The sequence below is a fragment of the Manihot esculenta genome, chromosome 3 (assembly GCF_001659605.2).
Source record: "Manihot esculenta cultivar AM560-2 chromosome 3, M.esculenta_v8, whole genome shotgun sequence".
In the NCBI taxonomy this organism is placed as follows: Eukaryota; Viridiplantae; Streptophyta; class Magnoliopsida; order Malpighiales; family Euphorbiaceae; genus Manihot; species Manihot esculenta.
This window is the reverse complement of record NC_035163.2, coordinates 18,857,606-18,880,265: the sequence shown is the minus strand read 5'-3', so window position 1 is coordinate 18,880,265 and position 22,660 is coordinate 18,857,606. Positions and strand designations below refer to the sequence as shown.

General features: G+C 30.5%; 2 protein-coding genes and 2 non-coding genes across 4 annotated transcripts; 2 read left to right on the top strand and 2 right to left on the bottom strand.

Moving 5' to 3' along the window:
• Positions 1-4,931: 4,931 nt before the first annotated feature.
• TRNAG-UCC lies at positions 4,932-5,003 on the bottom strand. Its single transcript has one exon. It is a non-coding gene; the product is annotated as a tRNA-Gly (tRNA).
• Positions 5,004-12,203: 7,200 nt separating this feature from the next.
• On the bottom strand, positions 12,204-12,275 carry TRNAG-UCC. Its single transcript has one exon. It is a non-coding gene; the product is annotated as a tRNA-Gly (tRNA).
• Positions 12,276-12,357: 82 nt separating this feature from the next.
• LOC110610406 lies at positions 12,358-15,193 on the top strand. Its single transcript, XM_021750317.2, has 3 exons — positions 12,358-12,558; positions 13,561-13,938; positions 14,287-15,193. The coding sequence occupies exons 1-3, from the start codon at positions 12,390-12,392 to the stop codon at positions 14,997-14,999; spliced, it is 1,260 nt and encodes a 419-aa protein (XP_021606009.1). The 5' UTR covers positions 12,358-12,389; the 3' UTR covers positions 15,000-15,193.
• A 2,212-nt stretch (positions 15,194-17,405) lies between these two features.
• LOC110612390 (phytoene synthase 2, chloroplastic) lies at positions 17,406-19,494 on the top strand. Its single transcript, XM_021753163.2, has 6 exons — positions 17,406-17,911; positions 18,007-18,057; positions 18,244-18,416; positions 18,552-18,787; positions 18,864-19,056; positions 19,198-19,494. Exons 1-6 carry the CDS (start codon positions 17,554-17,556, stop codon positions 19,360-19,362), a joined length of 1,176 nt encoding a protein of 391 aa, XP_021608855.1. The 5' UTR covers positions 17,406-17,553; the 3' UTR covers positions 19,363-19,494.
• The last annotated feature ends 3,166 nt before the right edge of the window (positions 19,495-22,660 follow it).

Below are 22,660 nucleotides of genomic sequence, written 5' to 3'. Positions count from 1 at the left end.
TTGACCTCCTGGCCTATCCCGAACCTGCATACCTGGGGGATTAGGGAAATGGGGTGAGCTACTAGAGCCCAATGAGCAGAATAATAAAACATTTGAATCATACGCTATAATGGAATGCATCACATCACAACCAAATCACATTAAGGATGAACTTGTCGCCAATAGCCCTCTACATTTCCATTAGTGTCAGAACGTAGAATGAGTCCTGGTCTTTCTCTTACATAACATATCATAACATTCCAAGGTGCCAGGGACGTAGAATGGGTCTTCCTGGACTTCCATACCGTATCATCATCATATCATATCATTCTATATGAGGGCTAAAGGATCATTCAACATTCATCCACATCAACAACAAATTATGCAATGCAACATATTCGTGAATTCTAATGCAACATATTCGTGAATTCTAATGCAACAACCTAATATATACATATAACATGGTATTCATGATGCGTGAATCATGCTAAAACTTTCATTAAGTTAAAACGTAAAGGTTTATTCTACTCACCTCTGGCTGACTCTAAAGCTGCTAGCTCACTGCTGGGGTCCTCGGGTCTGAACTTACACAGGTGGACTCAAATGAGGGACCAAACACTCAAGAACATGACTCTAAAATACTCCCCAAAAACCCCCTAAAACACCTTAAAACAATCATAGAAAACATGCAAAGGAAAGCTGAACAAGGCACTTTCGGCGGCAGGTTCGGCGGCCGAAAGTCCCTCCAGAGCCAAAAGTCATGCACCTTCGGCGGCACTTTCGACGGCCGAAGGTTCCCTCCAGAGACGAAACTCATGCATGTTCGGCGGCACCTTCGGCGGCCGAAACTCCCTTCCAGAGCTGAAAGTCCACTTTCGGGGGCAGGGTTCGGCAGCCAAAAGTTGGCCTCCACAGGCAGGTTCGGCGGCCGAAAGTGCCTTCGACTGCCGAACCTGAGTTCTTCCAAAGGGAAGAACTCAGCCTCTTTCATGCACAAATGCCTCCCAATCCATTCCATCATGCATTTACCTATTCTACAATAAGCAACTCAAGCCAACAAGCATAAAGGGGTCTCAAACTAACCTAAACCCCAACCAAAGTACATCAAACATGCATAAACAACCCACATTGCTCAAAAACTCAACATAAACCCATAAACTCAAAAATAACCTAACATGCATTTCTACCCCATAGATCTTCATAAAACTTGTTTAAAACATACAAGGAAGGTTGGATCTAAGCTTACCTCTTGAAGATCGAGAGGAAAGACGATCCTAGCTTGGAGATGGGGAGAAATCACCTCTTTGGTCTCCAAGCTTCAAAACTTGCTCTTTAGCTCAAATATCTTCAAACCAAGTGAAAACTCATAAGAAAATCATGAAGATTCGAAGGAAGAAGCTCAAAATCGATGAGGGACGGCGGAGAACTTACTTTGGCCGAAAACGAGGAGAAAAGCTCACCCGTTCGGACATGGGGACCCCTTTATAGGCGGCTGGCCAGGCCACTTTCGGGGGCCTAACGTGCCTCTGCATGCATGCCATGTTCGGCGGCCAAACATAAGGTTCGGCGGCCGAATCTGGACTTCCCTCACTTATGCCTTCGGGGCCTAAAGCACTCCAGAAGCGTATGCATGTTCGGCGGCCGAACCTGGGTCTTCCTCCAAGGTTATTTTCATACAAAACTCATTTCCTTTCTTGCTTAAAACTATAAAATACATTAAAACATTTTATGAAAACATGATTTTACCCTTCTAGAGGTTTCCGACATCTGAGATTCCACCGGACGGTAGGAATTCTGATACCGGAGTCTAGCCGGGTATTACAACAACCTTATACCGACTAGAAACTGTATACATTGCTTTCATTTATAAGACCGAACCCATTTATCTTGCTTTGAGTTTAAAGATAATGGAATTTTTTAAATTAAAATAGCATCCCTATTATTAAAAAAAATCAGCAATGACTCCTACATCCCACCTACCACAACCCGAAACTATCAAAGAGGACATAGTTAAATCCTCAAGTCCATTCACAACTAGCAATATAATCCATGGATTACTAGTATTAGGAAGCCAAGGATGATTCCAAACTGAAGTTGTCAAGCCATTATTAACTTGATGACGACAATCCTAAACCAAAATATAGTGGACACCTAAAATACTTCTCCATAAATAAGATGGATTACGAGATAGATTAGCCTCCCAAAAAGTGAAATCTGGAAAATACCTTTCCTTTAACACAATGGCAGCAAGTGAAGATGGATTATCAAAAAGTCTCCATCCTTGCTTTGCAAGAAGTGCAAGGTTAAATTCATGTATTTTCCTATACCCCAACCCTCCTTGCTCCTTAGAATAACATAAACGGGTCCAGCTCCACCATCTAATGCCCCTATGTTGATTCTGACTAACCCAATAAAAGGAATTCATCATATTCTCTATTTTATGACAAACATCTAGTGGCAATAAAAATAGAGACATAAGATAATTTGGTACCGTTTGAGCAATCATCTGAATAAGAACATCCTTACTAGCCTTGGAGAGCAACTTTGTCTTCCATCCATCCAATCGTTTTGCTACTTTGTCAATGACAAAGCGGAAAACCTTATTTCTATTTCTCCCAATAACAGTAGGCATACCCAAATACACCTCATGGGACTCAACTTCCGAAACACCCAACACCTGGCAAATAGAATGCCAATGTTGCTGAATCAACATTAGTACTAAAACACACATCAGATTTCATTAAGTTAATACTCCGCCCTGATGTTGTCTCATAAATGGTTAAAACAGTCTTTAATCTAGTTGCTTCATCAACATTAGCACGTAGAAAGATCAAACTATCATCTGCAAATAGTAAATGTGAGACTTTTAAACCAGACTTTGCCACCTTAATACCATGTAGCAGACCTTGATACTCATATTTGGAAAGGAAAGCCATCAAACCCTGTGCTCATACAATGAATAGATATGGTGATAAAGGATCACCCTAGCGAAGACTACAAGAAGGGACAATTGGACCAAATTCTTCACTACCCCGGGCTATACAGTATGTTACTGAAGAAACCACAAACATAATCTTAGAAACCCAGATATCCACAAAACCCAATTTTAACAACATAACTTCTAAGAAAGCCCACTCAATCTGATCGTATGCTTTAGAGATATCCGTCTTTAGAGACAAAAAAACTCGATCGTCCTTGTTTCTTCCTATTTAATACATGAAAACACTCATGTGCAACAATAATACGGTGAGGGATAAAAGCACTCTAATTCTCCATAATAACATTCGGCAAAATAAGCTTCAGTCTATTTGACATCATGTTACATACAATACGATCGAGAACATTACATAGTGATATAGGACATAAATCAGAGACAAACTCAGGAGTTTTCTTTTTTGGAATCAAAACAATGTTTGTCCGATTACCCTCTAGTAATGGACCCCCCAAATTCAAACAATTCAAGCAAGCATCAATTAAATCATTACAAATAAGATCCCAATGGGTTTGGAAAAAACCTGGATTAAAACCATGTAGCCCTGATGATTTCTATGGATGCATAGAAACAAAGCAAGGCGAACTTCCTCAGCTGTGTATGGTGCGAGAAGGAGTTCATTATGATGTTCAGTAACAATTCGATCAACACAAGAAATCACTAGCATCACATCTCCTCCATGAGCAGTAAACAGGTTCTTATAATACTCGACAATGACCTATGGTAAACCATCAGACCAATCAACCCACGTACCAACTTCATTCTTTAAAGGAGTAAATAGATTCTTCTTTTTTCGATGATTAGCCATAACATGAAAGTATTTTGTATTGGCATCTCCATGGGCTAACCATCGTTGCTTTGCTCTCTAACTCCAATAGACTTCCTGCTGTAATAGCAATTGAGCATAATGTTCTTCAAGCTCCTTTAAATCTGGATAATTTGAATTCCAGCAATTCCGACGTAAAAAAGCTAAACGTCATCTACAGTCTACCAGTCTATCTTTAAAATTTTTATGAAAGGAAGAGGCCCATTGTTGAAATTTCTTACCACAATCCTCCGTATGTCCAGCGATTGGAACTGGCATTGCAACCGCCCAGCTTTCCTTCACAACTTGCTTGCAATCAGGTTTACAACTCCATGCATTCTCATATCAAAAGCGCTTGACTGCATAACGAGTCATAGTATTAGATAGTGAAAGAAATAAAGGAGAGGGATCAGACCTAGTTGCTTCCATCACATATAATACTTGCTGAGAAAACATCTGTGACCATGCCATACTACCCACTGCCCTATCCAGCCTTTCACGAGTAATTTCGCCTTTCCGCCTATTTGTCCAAGTAAATTTAACATGAATATAACCGAGATTAAATAAACCACAAAATTGAAGAGCATTTTGAAAATCATTTAATAACCATTGTGGTTGAGAATTGCAGCTTTCCTTTATTTATGGGTTATTCTATGGCACAATTTTGTCATAGTTTTAAATTTCTTTTATGGGTTAATCTATATTTGACTTTATTTCAATTTAATTCAGATAAGACAATCGAGCTATTGAAAAGGGGAAAAAAGAAATTTCCTTCAATTTGTTTATTTTTATTAAATTATGTATGTCATATTCATTTATGAATATTGAAAAAATAATAAGAATTTATTATATCCTAAACAATTTAATTTAAAATAAAACAAATAATGAAATCCAAAGAAAAATTAATATTCTAAAATGCTGTAAACTTATTATTCGAAAATTAGAATATTCTTATTCCTTTATTAATAATAAACAATTTAATTTAAAATAAAACAAATAATGAAATCCAAGGAAAAATTAATATTCTAAAATGCTGTAAACTTATTATTCGAAAATTAGAATATTCTTATTCCTTTATTACAAATTAAAAAGAAAGAAATTGCAATTTAAAAATTCTTAGAATATATATATTTAATCTCAAAAGAAAAAGACATTTGCGTTTGCCGGGAGTCGAACCCGGGTCTATTGCTTGGAAGGCAATTATCCTAACCGTTGGACTACAAACGCATCATGACTTTCGGCCTTTTCTTATTAAAATTTTGTAGGTTTTTAGCTTGTGCCTGAAGATATTGGGCAAAACGGCTGTTTTAATCCTTAAAATATTTATTAATAGTAAGATAAATTTTTAATTTTTTTAAGTTTAAATAGGTTTTTCAACTATTAAAATAAGTTAAATAATTTTTTTTAAATAGATCAAATATACCTTAAAATTATACATATACCCTTTAAAAATTACATAGCACAAATAAGTTTTTTATTTATTAAAATAAATAAAAAGCTATTATTTTTATTTAAATGTGAATTATAAAATGTTAAAGTAACACAATTTGCATTCACATATTTAACATGGTATATGGTAGTCTGGTGATAAGTATATTTGAATAAATTTAAGAGATTTTAAATTTTATTCCCTCAATCTCTAATTTTTAATTAAAAAAAACACAATTTATTAATTGCATTACTAATGTTATAAAAATACTTTAATTTCATAAAATACACTTAAATTTTTATTATTATAAAACTTTGTTACCTATTGTAGGTTTTCAAGTTAAAAAACATATATATATAATTTTTTTATTTTCTCCAATAATTTTTGTTTAAAATTTTTTTTCTCTTTTAAAAAATATATATTAATAGTTTTAACACCAAAAATTTTTAAATTTTAAATTTTAAATTAAAATATTATTTATTAAATATATTATTAATTTTAAAGAATTATTATTATTATTATTATTATTATTATTATTATTATTATTATTATTATTATTATTATTATTATTATAAATGAGAGATTTATTCAGCTTGGCCATTTAGTTGTTATCTAATTAACTCTTAATATTTTCCAACATATTTTAATCTATAAAAGCATTTTTAACCATTTTAATCAGTATCATTTAATAAAGTATACAAATAAAAGAAATGAAAAAAAAATAGGGCATTGAATTATTTTATTTTTTATTATTTATTACATTATTTTATTTTTATTTGTTTTGTTTTAAATATTCATATTAAATAAATATTAAGACTAAATAGAATATTTAAATTATTTTTAATAATAGTAGCTTATAATAATTATAATGTTAAAATAATAATAATAATAATTTTAAAAAATAAAATTTAAATTTAAATTAATAATATTTATACAAATATTTAAAAATTTATGAATTACTACAATTTAGTTAATCGTTTGAATATTCATTTATTACTTAATTTCATGAAAAATAAATAAATAAGCAGAGTAAAAAATTAAAAGTTTATATTTAATAACAAAAATTATAAAAATTAATTTTTTTTATAATGTTGTTAGTTTAAATATATTAACATTATTTAATATATTTTAAACGTTTTTATATTTATTTTATCACTTTTAAATATAATATAAAATTATATAATAAAAATATTAAAATGTTTATATTTTTATTATAATGATCATAATATATATATTATAATTTAATTCTATAATAAGGTAGCAAATTTGTAATATTATAGTATTATATATAAAAAATTTTAATTATATAATTAACTTAATCAATTTCTAATTTATTACTTGTATATATATAAATCAATTTATAACTATAAGATTTATAAAAATATACATAAAAATGGAGAATAATAATAATATTTCCACCCACCCCTAAAAAAACAACTAATAAAAATATAATATTACAATTAACGTATGAGATATATATAAAATAAAATATTAGTTTTAATTTTATGTGGTGATATATAATTTTTTTTTATTAAAATATTTTCGATAATGAAAACTATTTTTTAAATATATTATTTTTGAAGGTGTTATCTGTTTATTCTGAAAAATTCACTTTTTTTAGCAATATAATTATCCCATTTTAGGATGGAATTGATCTAATCGATTTAATCTATATATTATAAATATTGGAATTGATAAATTTTATCATATTTTATAATTAATTTTAAATTAAAATTTCACATAAATTTATTTATTATTTTTTAATCTATCAAAATAAAAATAATTTATAATAAATGTAAATATAATTATTTTAGATAATCTTATTATTTGTTGCTCCTTCCATTTTTATTATAGTTTTATTCAGTTAGAACCACATATTTTTTTTAGATTTTAAATTATAACTAAAATTATTCTGAAAATTTATAAAAAAATTAAGAATTTGAAATTTATATAAACTCTAGATTAATTAAATTAATAAATTTTAAATTAAATTAATTTGCATGTTTTGAAAAATTTTAAATTTATCTATCTAATAAAATTATATTTTTTTATTAATTTTAATCCACATATAATTTTAACTAAAATTGTTTGTTAAAATAATTTCATCAGTAAAATCATAAGAATGTTTAAGTAAAATTATATAATAATTATTTTAAGAATTTTATTTAATTTTTAAGCATTTAGATAATATTAAAATTAAAATAACTTTTAAATTAAAATAATATCCGAATAGTTTTTAGAATTAAGACAATCTTTTTTTTAATATTATTTTAAACTCATCAATAAAATTAAAACAATCTCACCAATAAATCTCGAAGGATATTTAACTAAATTTGGAGTACTCCTCGCTCTTAATATAACACAACAATCGCTCAAAATAGGTCGTAAGCTGACACTTGAAAATAGAGTCACGTGTCAAGAGTTTGATAAGATGATATCTGGTTCCATTCACGAAAAAAAAAATCTTAACTAAACAGCGAGACTTCATGAGAAGTTACTGTTAAAGAATGCAATCTAGCATATCCTCATCACATTTATAATCACGGGATATCGTATCCACTAATCGATACTAATCGGATGTTCCAGGAGATGTGATAATCAATTTCATCTTCTTACAGTATAAAAACTAATGAACACAGAGATCAAAGTACACTCTTCTAACACTACTACCCTTGAATTCAGAGCATTTCATTACACTTGCCATTTTCTTCAATTTACTGACTTGAGCATCGGAGTGACTGCCGTAGGCGACAACCACTTTACACTCTTTTTCTTGCAAATTGACCAAGTGTAGCACAGCCTCGTTTCAACCACATCTTTTGGTTCCGTTGCCGAAAAATTCCAATAGATTTTCTCTGTTCAAGTGGAGTAGAAACTGGTCTTTCATTCATTTTCCTCTTAATTTCCTTTTATATTATCTAAAATGACTGACAATTCACGAGTTGCTGCTAAGGCCACTGCTAATAAAGGTATAATCATTTCTTCTACTCTTGGTAGTGGACAAAGTACCCCATCAATACCAACAAAGTTGATTTGAGCAATCTAAATGAGTAGATGCTTCAAAGCATAAAAAAAGCTATAGAACACTCTCAAGCAGTATAAAGCTCAGGTGAAGGCCTCATTCATGGCTCCCAAAATAAAGGAGAAGGCTTCCATCGACACTCCAAGGACTTGGATTGAGGTAATCCAAACACAATCCAAGGGAAAGGCCAAGCTGGATAAGAGGAGTCGTCGAATGAGGCTCCAAAGGAAGTCGACCGGAAGTTGATACGGGTCCATACAAAGGTACCAGAAGGAGCAGAAGGAGGATTATGTGCTGGATAATGCCTCGCCCTTGTCAGAAGAGATCTTGGCAGAGACATTTCCTGCCAAGTTTAAACTTTCAAATTTGGATAAATACAATGGAACAACAGATCCCAAAAGTCACTTGGTGACCTTTTAGGACGACAATGCAACTTCAAGTTGTCAACAATTTTGTATTGTACCGAGTGTTTCCGTCAACACTCATAGGTTTGGCTCAGAAATGACACTAACATTTGAGCTCAGGTTCAATTCAGAACTTTATTCAATTTGCTATATTATTTAAATCCAGATTTATTACTTGTATATCTCCTAAAAAGCTCTACTCTGACTTGCGAAAGATCCACCAAGGAGAGGGCGAGTCTTTAAGAAGTTTTATCTCACGGTTTAATGTATAAGCAATATAAGTGGAGGAATTAAATTATGAGATAACATGTGAAGCGTTAAAGAAAGAAACATGCAACATCAAGTTCATGGATTCCCTAATCAAGAACTCGACCGCTATATACCAACAGTTGAAGGACAAAGTCTAGAAGTACATCAGGCTGAATGATGAAGTCCAAGCGTTGAGAGAGGAAAAGGAAAAGTCAAAAGCAAAATCAAAAGTCAGAGAGGCGAGGATATGAGGAGACAAGAAAAAGGCCACAAGCCAGATTTTTGCCAGACCCATAATCTAGTTGTTAATTCAGCTAAATAAGACATTTTATATTAGACCACGAGACTGGTATCCGCCATGCCCATAATCCATCCGGATGTTAATCCCACTAAATAAGGCATTTTATGCCCAGCCACGCAACCGGGTGTTAGTCCCCTTCACAAAAAGTCTCTTAAGGCATTTCATATCAAGGCCACAAGGTGAATATTTGCTAGACTACACAATCGAGTGTTAATCCTGTTTTACAAAAATATTTCTAAGGCATTTTGTACTCAGACCACAAGGCGGGTATTCGCCAGGCCACGCAACCGAGTGTTAGTCTCGCTTCACAAAAAGTCTCTTAAGGTATTTCATGCCCAAACCACAAGGTGAGCCACCGTCACCAGGCCACATGTCCAGTTAATAGTCTCATTTTATAATTTGTCTAAGACATTTCATATCCAGGCCACAAGGCGGGTATTCGCCAAGCTACATGTTCAGGTATTAGTCCTGTTCTTTTAATTTCTCAAGTTATTTATTTTATGGCCACTAGTTAGACCAATGACCGGATGTTAAGTTCAATTAACAAGTCTGTTTTAGCCATTTTTTGGTAAAGAAAATTATTACCAAGTTCTTTTTTTATCAGATGCTAACCCCTTAGCAATTTTGTAGAAATTATTATTTGGCTATGGTCGAACGAGGGTTATGATTGAGTACCGATCATACAAATACTTTGTAAAAATAATGACAAAATGTAATGAAAAGTTCTTTCATTCATTAAAAAGGAGTATTAAAGGGTAGGAAGGACATCATCAGTCACTTTCTCCCGAGCTTCTATTATAAGTTCATCTATTGTTATTACAACAGAGGCCAGGACAGGAGGATCGTCTTCGAATATTCTCCCCTTGTCCTGCCCATCCTTCTTCTTATCCTCCTCATTCGGAAATATATCGGCAATTAGGCGTGAGCAGTATTCGGTTCAAACTGAAAAAATCGACCGAACCGAACCGATTTAAAAATTTAGTTCGATTTTTTATACATTTCAGTTCGGTTCGATTTTTAATTTCAGAAATTTCGGTTATTTCGGTTCGGTTCGGTTTTGATCAGAAAAAAACCGAAAAAACCGAACCGAACCGATTAGTAATAATAATATATTTTTTCAATAATATAGAGAAATTAAATCATATTAAGATTAAAATATTTTAATTAAATTTTAAAATATTAAAAATAAAGTGTAAAAAATAAAAAACTTATTAAAAATCGAAACCGATCAAACCGAACCGAATCAAACTGAATCAGACCAGTTCAGTTCGATTCAGTTTCTGACCAAAATCGGTTCGGTTAGGTTTTCATAAACACTAAAATTTCAGTTTTCGGTTTATTCGATTCAGTTCGGTTTTGAACTGAACTGACCGAATGCTCACCCCTATCGGCAATGCAAGAGAAGTCCTCTATAGGAAAATGTTTGGCGAGTTTTTTCTTCACAGAGTCCTGCCCCTTGTACAATTATCTCTCTGCCCCAGGCCACAGTTTCCTCAAGCTCAGCCTCCATTTCAGCCATCCTAGATGTCGCGGTTCGGTCCTTCTCTGCTTGAGACTGCAGCTCTTGAACTTGGCATTTGAGAGTAGCCACTTGATCCTTAGCACTCCTTCCCCGATTCTCAAAGGCAAGCTTGGAGGTGTTAGCCTTATCTAGGTTTGCCTGAAGCTTGTCTACTGACTTTAGAGTCTCCCTCTCCGTGCCTTTCACTTTGTCAACCCGAGCCTTCAGCCTCGAGCACTCCTCTTGTAGGAGATTTTTTGTCTGTTTCTTGCGCTTCGAACTCTCACCTTAGAGCCTTGTCTCACTCATTGGCCATGTATGCATAGAGGACAATCTCCATGGCAGAGTGTATGATATTATCGAAGAGGTCATCCGTCTCGACTTCGTTCAGGCGATGATGGTCCTCATAGCCAAGAAGGCCTTAAAGAATTCTTGGCTATGAGGACTAATAGGTAGGATTCCTCAAGAAGAGAGGTTTTTCGAGTCAGTGCCAGCGCCAGATGTTAGATGCTATGAGGTTAAGAGGACTTGACCCCAATATTTTCTAGTGTGGGCTCAACAGTAGTGAAGGTTCCTTTTATAGAAGACTTGGGCTGAATAGGGGCCGGTTATTCTATTGCTGGAGAGGGCGGAGGAGGATGAAGCATTATAAATAAATATACTTGTGTGCAATTGCATAGAGACAAAGGAAGAAGAAGAAAAGAAATAAAACACATTATAACTTGCACATCAAAATAAATTAAATTAAAGTATGCGTCTAAAGAAGAATTCTAACTTAAATTTACTTATTTAAATTTTAATAAAAAAATGAACCAAAAGTTTAGAAAAAGTATAGAATTAGATATAATTAGTTTAATTTATAACTGGAGATTAATTACTCTAATCTCTTAAGTTATAATAAGTTAATTACAATGCAATCATAAAAAAATGGAAATAAAATATTTATTCGTAGAAAATAATTTATATAAGTTAAAATATTTTTTATAAAAATATTTTTTTTATTTTTTAATAGTGATTTTAAAAATAAAAAATATTAATAAAATTATGTAAATAACATCTTTCAATTAGAGAAAATGACTTTTACTTTTAAAAAAAAATATTTTTTTATAAAATAAAATTAATTTTTTTATTAAAAATTATTTTATATTGAATGATTTCTTTTAATAACTCAAACATCAAAAAATGAGAAAAAAAAAATTTTTTCAACAAATAAATATACGCTAATCCATATATTATATTGATTAGTGATTTTGGGCATGTTCTTTCAGCAAATACGCTTGCTCACAGTAAAATTTATTTTGCCAACTGTCAAAAATTGTATGGTTGGACAATATTCCACCAATTCTATTATTTGTAGCTTTGTTGAATGAACAATAAGCAAATTGTTTCATTGTTATGTGATTTTCTTTTTACATTGTTCAAGTGCTTACAAATCGTTTTTTCATTTTAATTTTTATAATTAAAAATTCAATTTGAAATCTTTGGAATTGAAAAAATAAAATTAAGTTAAACAGAAAAAATTGCGTTTGCCGGGAGTCGAACCCGGGTCTATTGCTTGGAAGGCAATTATCCTAACCGTTGGACTACAAACGCGTTGCACGGCGAATGAGGATTTTTATGAATTTGTTTAAGAGCTTGTATTCTTTTTGAAAATAAAAAATCTGCAGCATGCGTTACGGTTCCTTTGCATAGAACTGAAGTGGAGACATGGCAATGGAATCGGTTTCTTTAAGCCGTTGTATGTTTGCAGTAAATCGTAATCTCCTCCATAAAAGAAGAAAGCACCCACCTTTCACAACTCCTATTAGGAGAAGTAGCAGCTTTCTTATTTCTCGCTTCCCTGTTATCAAGAATTACAAACAGTATAATTTCCAAGGTATCGCTTTCTTTCTTGATGCTTCTTGACGTTAATGGGTTCTTGGGTTTTTTCTTTAATAGCTTTCCTATTTCTTGAATTTAGAGCTTTTACTATTCATAGGATGAGTTTCAGTTAATCTAGTACAATTATGTCAAGTTATTGAGAGTTGCTCTAATGGATACTCATTTTCGGAATGGATGTTTACCTGCTGCAGTTTTCAACGGTATACAAGGCATAGTTTTCAAACAAATTTTGTTCTCTGATTATGGTGCCTGTCAAATCTAAAGCCTTCAACAAGCCTGCCTATTAGTATTGCTGAATTTAGATTTCATTTTCTTTAAGATGTTTTGGCATTTGCTTTGGACACAAATACTACAACATCATTTATCAAAAATAGAATCAGATTGTATAGAATAATTAATCTGAGAAATTTTGAATAATTTACATTTGAATGGTAGGTCTCGCACTTAAATTATGAGCAATTGAGAATTGGTAAATATATTTCATCAGATCTTAGATACCTGTCATTTGCATACACAAATAACCTTGGTTTATTGCCTCATCTCATGTTTTCTTTCCATGCCTTGTAAGTGGTGATTTCCCTGACTCCCGTATGTGTAGGATATAATAGAAACTTCTTTCAAAGTATGTTCTGTGTTGGATCTTATCCACAAATGGAAGAAAGCATAACTTGTCTCAAGAGATAACAGGAGTTGTCCCATATATTGTCTTTGGATCCAAAAGTGATGTCAATTCATATGCAATGAATTTATTACAATCAAATAAGCTTTCCTTTCCAAGTATTATTCAACAGCATAGTTAGAAAAACAAAAGGGCATTGTTAACTGAAAAGTTCTGCTTTGTTTATGGCGTTTATTTAAATTGTTCAGTGCAGTGGCACTAATACCATATGTGCAGCTTATGCATTAATTTACATTGGGCTAACATGCTACCGTTCCTTATGATTTCTCAATTCTGCCATTGACACATAGTTCATAAATAGCAATGGTTCTATTTCAGATTTTCAGGACTATGCAAAACCTTCACGCCTTTTAGAAGCCGCAGAACCAAAAGTTTGCACAGAAACCTTACAAGGGAAGGATTTTACATCTTTTAGTGTTGTTAGATCTGAGTCTTTATTCAAGGTGAAGCTACAGACTAGTAATGCATATGGCTCAAGTATGAGTGATCCGAACGCTGGAATACTTTTATGCTTGATAGACACAAATGGTGACTCTATATTGCAGAGATTTCCTGTGATTATAAAATCAGATTCTGCAGAACCCATGGATAATGAGTGCAGCATACTGCATTTCCAACAAGGTTCGGTTGATGAATTCACTTTCAAAGGACCGAAATTAGAGAGAATTGAAGCTCTTTGGATCAGCATTGAATCAGGTTCGTCTCTTGTAGATGTAGGTTGTTCTGATAGCCTATAGGCATAGCAGTTATATATTATGCACCAGAATTGTGGAGGATATTAGTTTGGGAGCTCATTCACATATGCCTGAAAGGCATCAGAAATATGCTGATGCATTCCCAATAATTAAGTAAAATGCACCAATCATGACTAAATCTTTCTCAATTAAACTCCAGAACACACTGACTAAAACTTTTTTTTCACTTAAATCTCCACAATGTACTAGTTAAATTGATAAAGCTTTTGGAGATGTTGTAGGATATGTTTGACTTGATCCTTGTAACAATTGGTTTCCCTTTCCTCTGTGTTTTGAATTTCTAAGTCAGGTCAGTGGAGATTAGACGATGTTAGCCTGATGGTCATTAGTGCTTGTGAACCTTCATTGGAGCAAGGTGATGGGAAAAATATTCAGTTTACTGGTTTCTATTATGAATTTGAAGTAGATGATGTCTTGCTCGGAGACAGCAGTGACATATCTGTGATAGAACTAAGGCCTAGCTCTATTTCAGAATTATCTGGGATTGACCTATTCAACTTGTTGAGTGAAAGGCCTTCAAATTCAGCATCAGTGTCAGGTGGCAGGATTTCTAATGAAGAAACTATGAGAGAGTATTCAGATTTGAAGTTATCTTTGCTATCATATGATGCTGCTCTAATTTTTGGTGGTTCAGTAATAGCAAATTTCTCAATTGGAGGGAATGAAGCTTTTGCATTCTTCCTTGGTGGAACTGTAGGCTTCTTATATTTGTTATTGTTGCAAAGATCTGTTGATGGAATACCTGCTTCGCCTCCAGTTTCAACGAGCATGGGTGTGATTGATAAGGTATTTAGATGGTTTAAGGGGCCAGTCTCAGGCTTAGGCTTGGCATTGGCACTAGGATTCACCTTTCTGGCAGTGAAGTATAGTTCTGGAGATCTTCCCATGGCGTTGACCCCAAAGGAACTTTTGCTAGGAATGATGGGGTTTCTTGCTTGTAAAGTTGCAGTGGTTTTAGCAGCATTTAAGCCAATGTCCATGGAGTTGAAGGACAATGAATAATACTCAGTAATTTTATTTTATTTTTATTTTTATTTTTTTGTTTCTTCTTCTGTAGAGAAATGGAAGATTTACAGTATAGAAAACAACAGGAAACATTCTAAATATATGTATATATTTATAAGAAACACTGTGAAAAACATAGTAGAAGTGTTTGTTTGATGAAGATAAATAAAGCTGAAGTTTTTCTTTTTCAATTGTATTCAACTCGAACTAAAATTCTTCTCATTTTTCCATTCTCTCTATTTTCTTGGATCCCAAACGGTAAAATTACAATATGGTTCTTTGAGTTTTGTTTAACTAATAAAATAATTTTTTTTTAAAAATATTTTATTTCAACAATATTTTTTTTTTTATCAATCTCACTATTTTCCTTTACTTTCGCTTATATATATATATATATATATATATATATATATATATATATAAAATAATGAAAATTTAAAGTGATATATATAATGAAAATTTAAAGTGATAGAAAAAAATTATAGTTAAAGCATTTGATGTTTTGTTTTATCTGATATTAGTGAGATTAATATTGTTTTCCATATTGGAATAGTATGTATCTAAGTTTAATATAAATATTTAATGAAACATTTTTTATGTATAACATTTATATTTTATATATTTTATTTTATTATACTATGAATTCATTAATAATAAATAAAAAAATTAATAAATATTATTTGATCGAGACGAATTTAATTGTACTCACAAATTTAATTTGGTAGTAAATGTATTTGAATAAATATGAGAGATATTAGCTTTTACTATCTCAATTTCTAATTTTTATTAAAAAAAAAGACAAATTTAATTTTTGAATAAATGTGTTAGTTTAGCTATGAAATCTCTTGCTCTTGATATTTTGAATAGGCATTGTAGCATGCAGAGTATTTATGAGAATTATTATATTTGAATTCATTCTAAAACTGATTAAAATTTATGTTAAATTAGTCAAAGTTATTCTAAACTTAATTACTATTATTTGAAAAATAGTTGAATTCATTTAGTATTATAATTTTTAATCGAAAAATTTAAATGAAGTATTTTTTAAAAAGAATTAATTTATACTTTAAAATGGTAATAATTGTATAAATTATTATGTAATATGTATAAAAGTTATTAATTAATTATTTATAAATACTCAATCCATTACCGTCCTTTTCTAAGATGTATAGTATTTATCTAATGGAAATTGATTAATTTCAATTTAAATATAAAATTAATTATAATTTTAGTTAATATGTCATTTAATCATTGGCCGAGTATGTAGTTGATGCGTGTAAAAATTACTCGCTCTCTGAAAATATTCCAAAAACTACCTTTTGTAAGGTTTCTAAACCAAATTAGTAAAATGACATCAATATAATCCATTCATTAGGGTTTATGATTGGTTATTAGGATGGAAATTTGTATCTTTTTCTTGTTACGTTAAGCAATCAAACTCCATTGATAACAACTTGCAGTGTTGAAGCCAAAGGACAAAACCCTAAAATTAGAACCAAAGGATTTGATAGGATGAGGTATCAAATGGGATCAAGAATTGCATAAGAAGACATAGCTTTCAACAATGCTATCTTTTGGCTTTGTATAGGGTTTTTAATAGGACAATTTCAGCATCTTTGTAAAACCCAATATTCTCTAACTCATTTTGTGGGAATATATGTCATTTGATAGTTCATAAATTATTAATTAATTAATAATTTTCGATGTTAACGTATTAATAATTAATTACAAAAATCCACAGCTCAGTATTTCAAATCCAACCGTAGGATCCACTTGATTCTATATATCTTTCTTTTTTTTTTAAAATTACACTTTAATTATTTTTAATTTTGCATTTTTACACTTTAAAAACCAAAATAATTACATTTCAAGATTTTAACTTTTACCCTGTTAGCTATTTGAGAATTAAATAGTTACCAATGTTAAATATGTTAATATAATTGATATTATCACAACTTTTTAACGTGATACTCTTGACGTTATTTTTAAATATGTTGACCTATGTTCAATTTGTATATTAAATTAATAGTAGAATAATAAATAATTAAAAAATTTAAAATTTAATAAATTTAAATTAGATACAAGTGAGGTCTAAGGTTCTACTCCCCAACCCCCTATTTCAAAAAAAAAAAAAAAAATTAGATACAAGTAAATTTTAAATAATATTCATTTATTACTAGTTACAATTTAACTCAGTTTACCTTTTACATTATATAAATATATTTTTTTTTAAATTAAAGTTTGTTTTTGTCTGATTCATCATACAAGCACGGTGCTTGTCCAGCAGGGACAATGCAACTATGCAAGAAACAAACAGATAGAACAAAACTTAGCAGCTTTCTTCACATAATTGAAAGATTCTCAGTAATAGAGATCTCAGAGCTACACAAGTAATTTCATATTTCCGACAAGGGTCACATCGTTTTGCTATTAAATCCTTGGCCCTAAGACAATAACTTAAGAGAGAGAGCTTGTATGTATTTTGGGGGGAATCCTGAAGGTTCCTTCTGATCTTGTCAATCCTGGAAAGAACTCGTTGAAAGATTGCCAAATGTGTTCAATGTTTTCTCTTCCAGCTGCTAAGCCTTGCTGCATAAAATCAAACAATGTTAGTAAATTCTTGCATCCACCAAGATTCATAGTTACAAGAGCTAGAGCTCAAGTGATTACAGCTCCAAACAAATCAGCAACCATCACTAGTACTACTGCTTCTCCTCACTTACTAAAACAAGCCATTCCTCATTCTGATCTTCATATCCTCGATATCGTTGAGAGACAATCTCAGGCTTCTACTAGCTTAGCACATCAAGATGCGTGCAGAAAGCCAGAGTTCCATCCTTTGTTTCTTGAAGAAGCTTTTGAGAGATGCAGAAATATTTGTGCTGAATACGCCAAGACCTTCTATCTAGGTTTAAGCTTTTTTCCAACCCAGTTATAATCTGCGGAATGTCCAGAAAAAATTCTGTGATTAAAATGTTGATGTTATTGTTCTGTCTTGTTTCAGGAACTTTGCTAATGACAGAGGAGCGACAGAAAGCCATATGGGCAATTTATGGTAAGTGATTATTGATGTATTTGTAGATTCAAGAACTGGGTTAGTGTCTGATTTTGCAAGAAACTTAAATGATGTGATTGCTTCAACTTCTTTTATTCATCAACTAGTTAGCCATTACAACATGTTTTCAGGTCTGTTAAACGTTAAAATTTTCAGCAAAGAAACTGAAACGATTTTCTTCTGCAGTCTGGTGCAGGAGAACAGATGAACTAGTGGATGGCCCTAATGCTGTCCACATGAGCTCTGCTGTTCTTGACAGGTGGGAAGAGAGACTTGAAGACATCTTTGATGGACGACCATATGACATGCTTGATGCTGCTCTTACAGACACCGTTTTCAAGTTCCCTCTAGACATTAAGGTATGGTCCAAGTACTGCAAAAAAGTAAACGGTCGATAACTTTTTCCATGATTTGGACGGTAAAGAATAACCATTTCCATGGGTGAAGTATCGTTCTTTTCAATCTAACACAGCTTTTTTCATTGTACATCATAGCCTTTCAGAGACATGATCGAAGGTATGCGAATGGATACGAGGAAATGTCGATACGAGAATTTTCAACAGCTCTATCTTTATTGTTACTACGTTGCTGGAACTGTCGGTCTGATGACAGTTCCAGTAATGGGAATAGCACCAGAATCTTGTGTTCCTGCTCAAAATATCTACAACTCAGCACTTTACCTGGGCATTGGAAATCAGCTGACCAACATCCTCAGAGATGTAGGAGAGGAGTAAGTTCTTTTTCACTTCACTTATCACATATATAATTTCCTTGTAACAGACAAGCTTATTGTTTTTGTGGTGCAGTGCTTTGAGGGGAAGAATATATCTTCCACAAGATGAGCTTGCAGAGTTCGGACTATGTGATAAGGATGTAATTGCAAGAAAAGTGAGTGATAGGTGGAGAGAGTTCATGAAGGAGCAGATTACAAGAGCAAGATACTACTTCAATCTTGCTGAGGAGGGAGCCTCTCACCTCGACAAGGATAGCCGTTGGCCGGTATATGCTTTTTTTCGAGTTATTGAAAATAAAATACAAGAAATTTTAATAGAAATTTATTAACACTTGTAATGTAAAAAATAAGAAATTTTTAAGTAAATTGTAGTGCAGAAGCTGAGGGTGAGGATTTGTGAATTGCAGGTGTGGTCATGTTTAATGTTGTACAGAAAAATATTAGATGCAATTGAGGAAAATGATTATGACAACCTGACAAAGAGAGCTTATGTCGGAAGGACTAAGAAGCTGCTCACCTTGCCCATAGCTTACACCAAAGCTCAAGCGCCACCTAGCTTCATCCTCCAATAACATCTCCTGGTGGAGAATTTAATAATATGTGTATTTATATTATCTTTTGAGACTTGTAGCCAATTATATTGTAATTAATTGCATAGACATATTTATCATTTTGTGTGAATTAAATCCATGGATTTTGTTTAATTTTTGCATATAATTTCTTCTTCTTTTCATATTTTTTTTTAAAAAAATTTTCAAAGATAATATTCGTTAGGATTGAATAAAGATCCGTTCTTTGTTGTATTTGAATCCTGGAATAAGGATGTTCATTATTAAATATTAATAATAATGAAGCACTAGATGCATAAATCAAAAGACACAAAGAGCTTTCCATTAATGTCTATATAATTTTATCACAAAATCGTTATATGCATAATATTTTTATTAGTTATTAATCTTGAGAAAATTTATATGGAATCCATTGTTATAAATCACTATAACATTTTAGGATTATGCACTAATTTTATAATGGTTATAAAATTATTATTTTAATATTATTAAAATAATAATTTTTCATTATATATAATAATATATTTTAATAAATAATTTATTTTATATTTCATAAAACTATAATTTTAATCACATCTTTTATTCGTTATAAAAAAATAAATAAATCATTATTTAAGAGTGTAAACAAATTCGATAAAAATTCGATTGATCTCGATTCATTTTTTAGGCTTGTTAAGTTCGATTTAATTTTGAAACTCGTTATCTAAATTGAGTCGAATTTAAAATCAATAATATTTTACTCATTAAAACTTACAAATTAGCTCGTTTTTAAATTTATAAACGAGCTCCCAAATATATGATCGTCAACTAGCTTATTAAGCAAACACACAAGCTTATTGATTAAATAAGTTCGGAAACCGGCTAGTAAATAAGCTAATTAAGTATATTTACACGTTACTTTATATTTTGTATTTACTGTTTTATATTAAAAATAAATTTATTATTTAATATGCTAAAATTATTCATTATATAATTATAATATTAATTTATTTTTTATTATAAAATTAAAGCTAAATTGTAAATAATTATATTCTATAAATATATATTGATATAGTAATTATATTATAAATTATCCTTACGAAAATCAACATTAAACTATTAAAATAAAAAAATTATAGATTTATATAAATAATCAAAACTATGTGGTTTGAACTAAATTATATAGCTTAGTCGATGAGTTTCTAATATACTATTTGTAATTAAGTTGTTTAAATAACAATGATTAATTAGGTAATTAGGTAGAGAGTGTTTATTATATTAATTATAAAAAGAATTATATTAAAAATATAAATATATAAAATATAAAAGTTATTTTTTGTGTTATTTTTTTAAGTTACATAGATAATTGAGTAAACACTCACAGATTTAGTCTGATAATAAGTGTATCTGAATTAATCTGATCTCAGGTTCTATTCCCTCGATCCCCAATTTTTAATTCAAAAAAAATAGATAGTTTGAGTAAAGAATTCAAAAAAAAATAGATAGTTCTAAAAATTAAATCATATAGCTTGTTTTCAAACTTTATTAGTTTAATATTAAATTTTGTATGTTATTTATATTATATATTTGAGTTTATATTATTTTGTTATGAATTATATTTATATAATTTTTTTTAATGCAGTTACTTTTTTTTTAATGTTATTTATATTAATTAATATTGATTAATAACTAATTAAAGTATATTAAAAATAATTTATAATTATTAATTTAAATTTAAGCTTGATATCGAGTTGAGTTTTTTAATTTCAAACTCGAGTTCGAGCTCTATTAATGAATTTTTTAATTGAACTTATTGAATCGAACTTATATTAAACTCATTATCATAAATGAATTTTTCACGAGTTGAACTCGAGGCATGCACTAGAATTTGAGTCAAGCTCAACTTTCAAAATTTTTTTAATAAATAAGTTTGACTTTTATAAAATTTGATTTAGTTCTATTTGATTATATTATTAGTGAAGGCAAATACAATTATTTTCAAATTATTTTTATTGACTTATAAATATAATTTAAATATATAAAATAATAATTTATAATCGTTAATTTATACTCAATTTTATAGTAATAAATGGTTAAAATATGACCTGTGTTTCTATATATGTAATAATTTTTTTTTAAAATACATTAAAATGTATTTGAAGTTTTAAAAAATTTATTAATTAATTTATCTATTAATTTTGGTCATTCAATAATTTACTATTTAAATATTTAAAAAATTTAATTTTCAATTTTTTAAAAAATTTACTAATTAATTTTTTTATATTAAAAATATTTTAAATTTTTTTATAATATTTAACGTCTAAAAATAACAAAAATGTTAATAAATAGATTTTTTAAAATATTAAAAATATTTTAATATATTTTTTAAAATTAATAAATTAATTAATAAATTAATTAATAAATTTTCTTATAAATTAAATATTAATTTTTTTAAAAATTTATTCATAGGGAAAAAGGAGATAGATACCATTTCCCATTTAGATAGGTACGAATAGCCACAGAATTATAAAGCAAAGAGGGCGATCCTCTAGAAGTAATACTTCTCTCTACAAAATAGAGAGGGGGAGAATTATTTCTTTCACACATTAATTATATATATATAAGGATTATTTTTAATAATTATTTATTACCTTAAAAACTGAAATAAATAAGGTATATTTTTATTTAAGAGTTTCAGTCTAATCCAACCCAAATTAATTCCATATTTTATCTTGGCATAGCATAATTGCTCGTAATATATAATTAAAACTTACCTATGCATTATTGAATTTCTCACATAGATAATTATAGAATTTTTCAAAATATGAAACTGTACTTCAAATTAAGGATGATAAGAAATTAATTACTCGATACTTTAAATTAAAGTTAAATTAATTAGAAAAATAAATAAATTGATTCAATTATAATTTATTCTACACAGTCTTACTGGGAAAATAAAATAATAAGATAATTTTTCTTAGTTGCTTTGAGCTTCATTAACCGCAACTCTCCAATTTTGTAACTTATTCAATGAAAATTGATCACCGCTGGATTTCTCCATCCCCTTATAAGGCCGGGCTTATAGTAGCAGCCCACAATCAGGAGGCTCCTAAGCCCCCGAATAAGTCAGACCCAACCCGTTCATCCTCCGGATCGGACTCCTATTTAAGTCACTCACTTAGACCGGCCCAGCCCATTTATCAGTCTTAAAGCCAGCCCTTTCCTAGGTTCTGGTCCTTTTCCCTCAAACTCGGTCACCAGAAGAAAAGACTGCGGGTCCAGTCATTTCGCAGCCCTGTCCACGCACGCGCCGAAGGGAATT

Coding starts and splice junctions, on each gene's coding strand:
- LOC110612390 (XM_021753163.2), top strand. CDS start 17,554: ATGTGTTCAATGTTTTCTCTTCCAGCTGCTAAGCCTTGCTGCATAAAA. Junction 17,912..18,006: donor CGCCAAGACCTTCTATCTAG/GTTTAAGCTTTT, acceptor GTCTTGTTTCAG/GAACTTTGCTAATGACAGAG. Junction 18,788..18,863: donor CTCAGAGATGTAGGAGAGGA/GTAAGTTCTTTT, acceptor TTTGTGGTGCAG/TGCTTTGAGGGGAAGAATAT.
- LOC110610406 (XM_021750317.2), top strand. CDS start 12,390: ATGGCAATGGAATCGGTTTCTTTAAGCCGTTGTATGTTTGCAGTAAAT. Junction 12,559..13,560: donor CAAACAGTATAATTTCCAAG/GTATCGCTTTCT, acceptor GTTCTATTTCAG/ATTTTCAGGACTATGCAAAA. Junction 13,939..14,286: donor TTGGATCAGCATTGAATCAG/GTTCGTCTCTTG, acceptor TTTCTAAGTCAG/GTCAGTGGAGATTAGACGAT.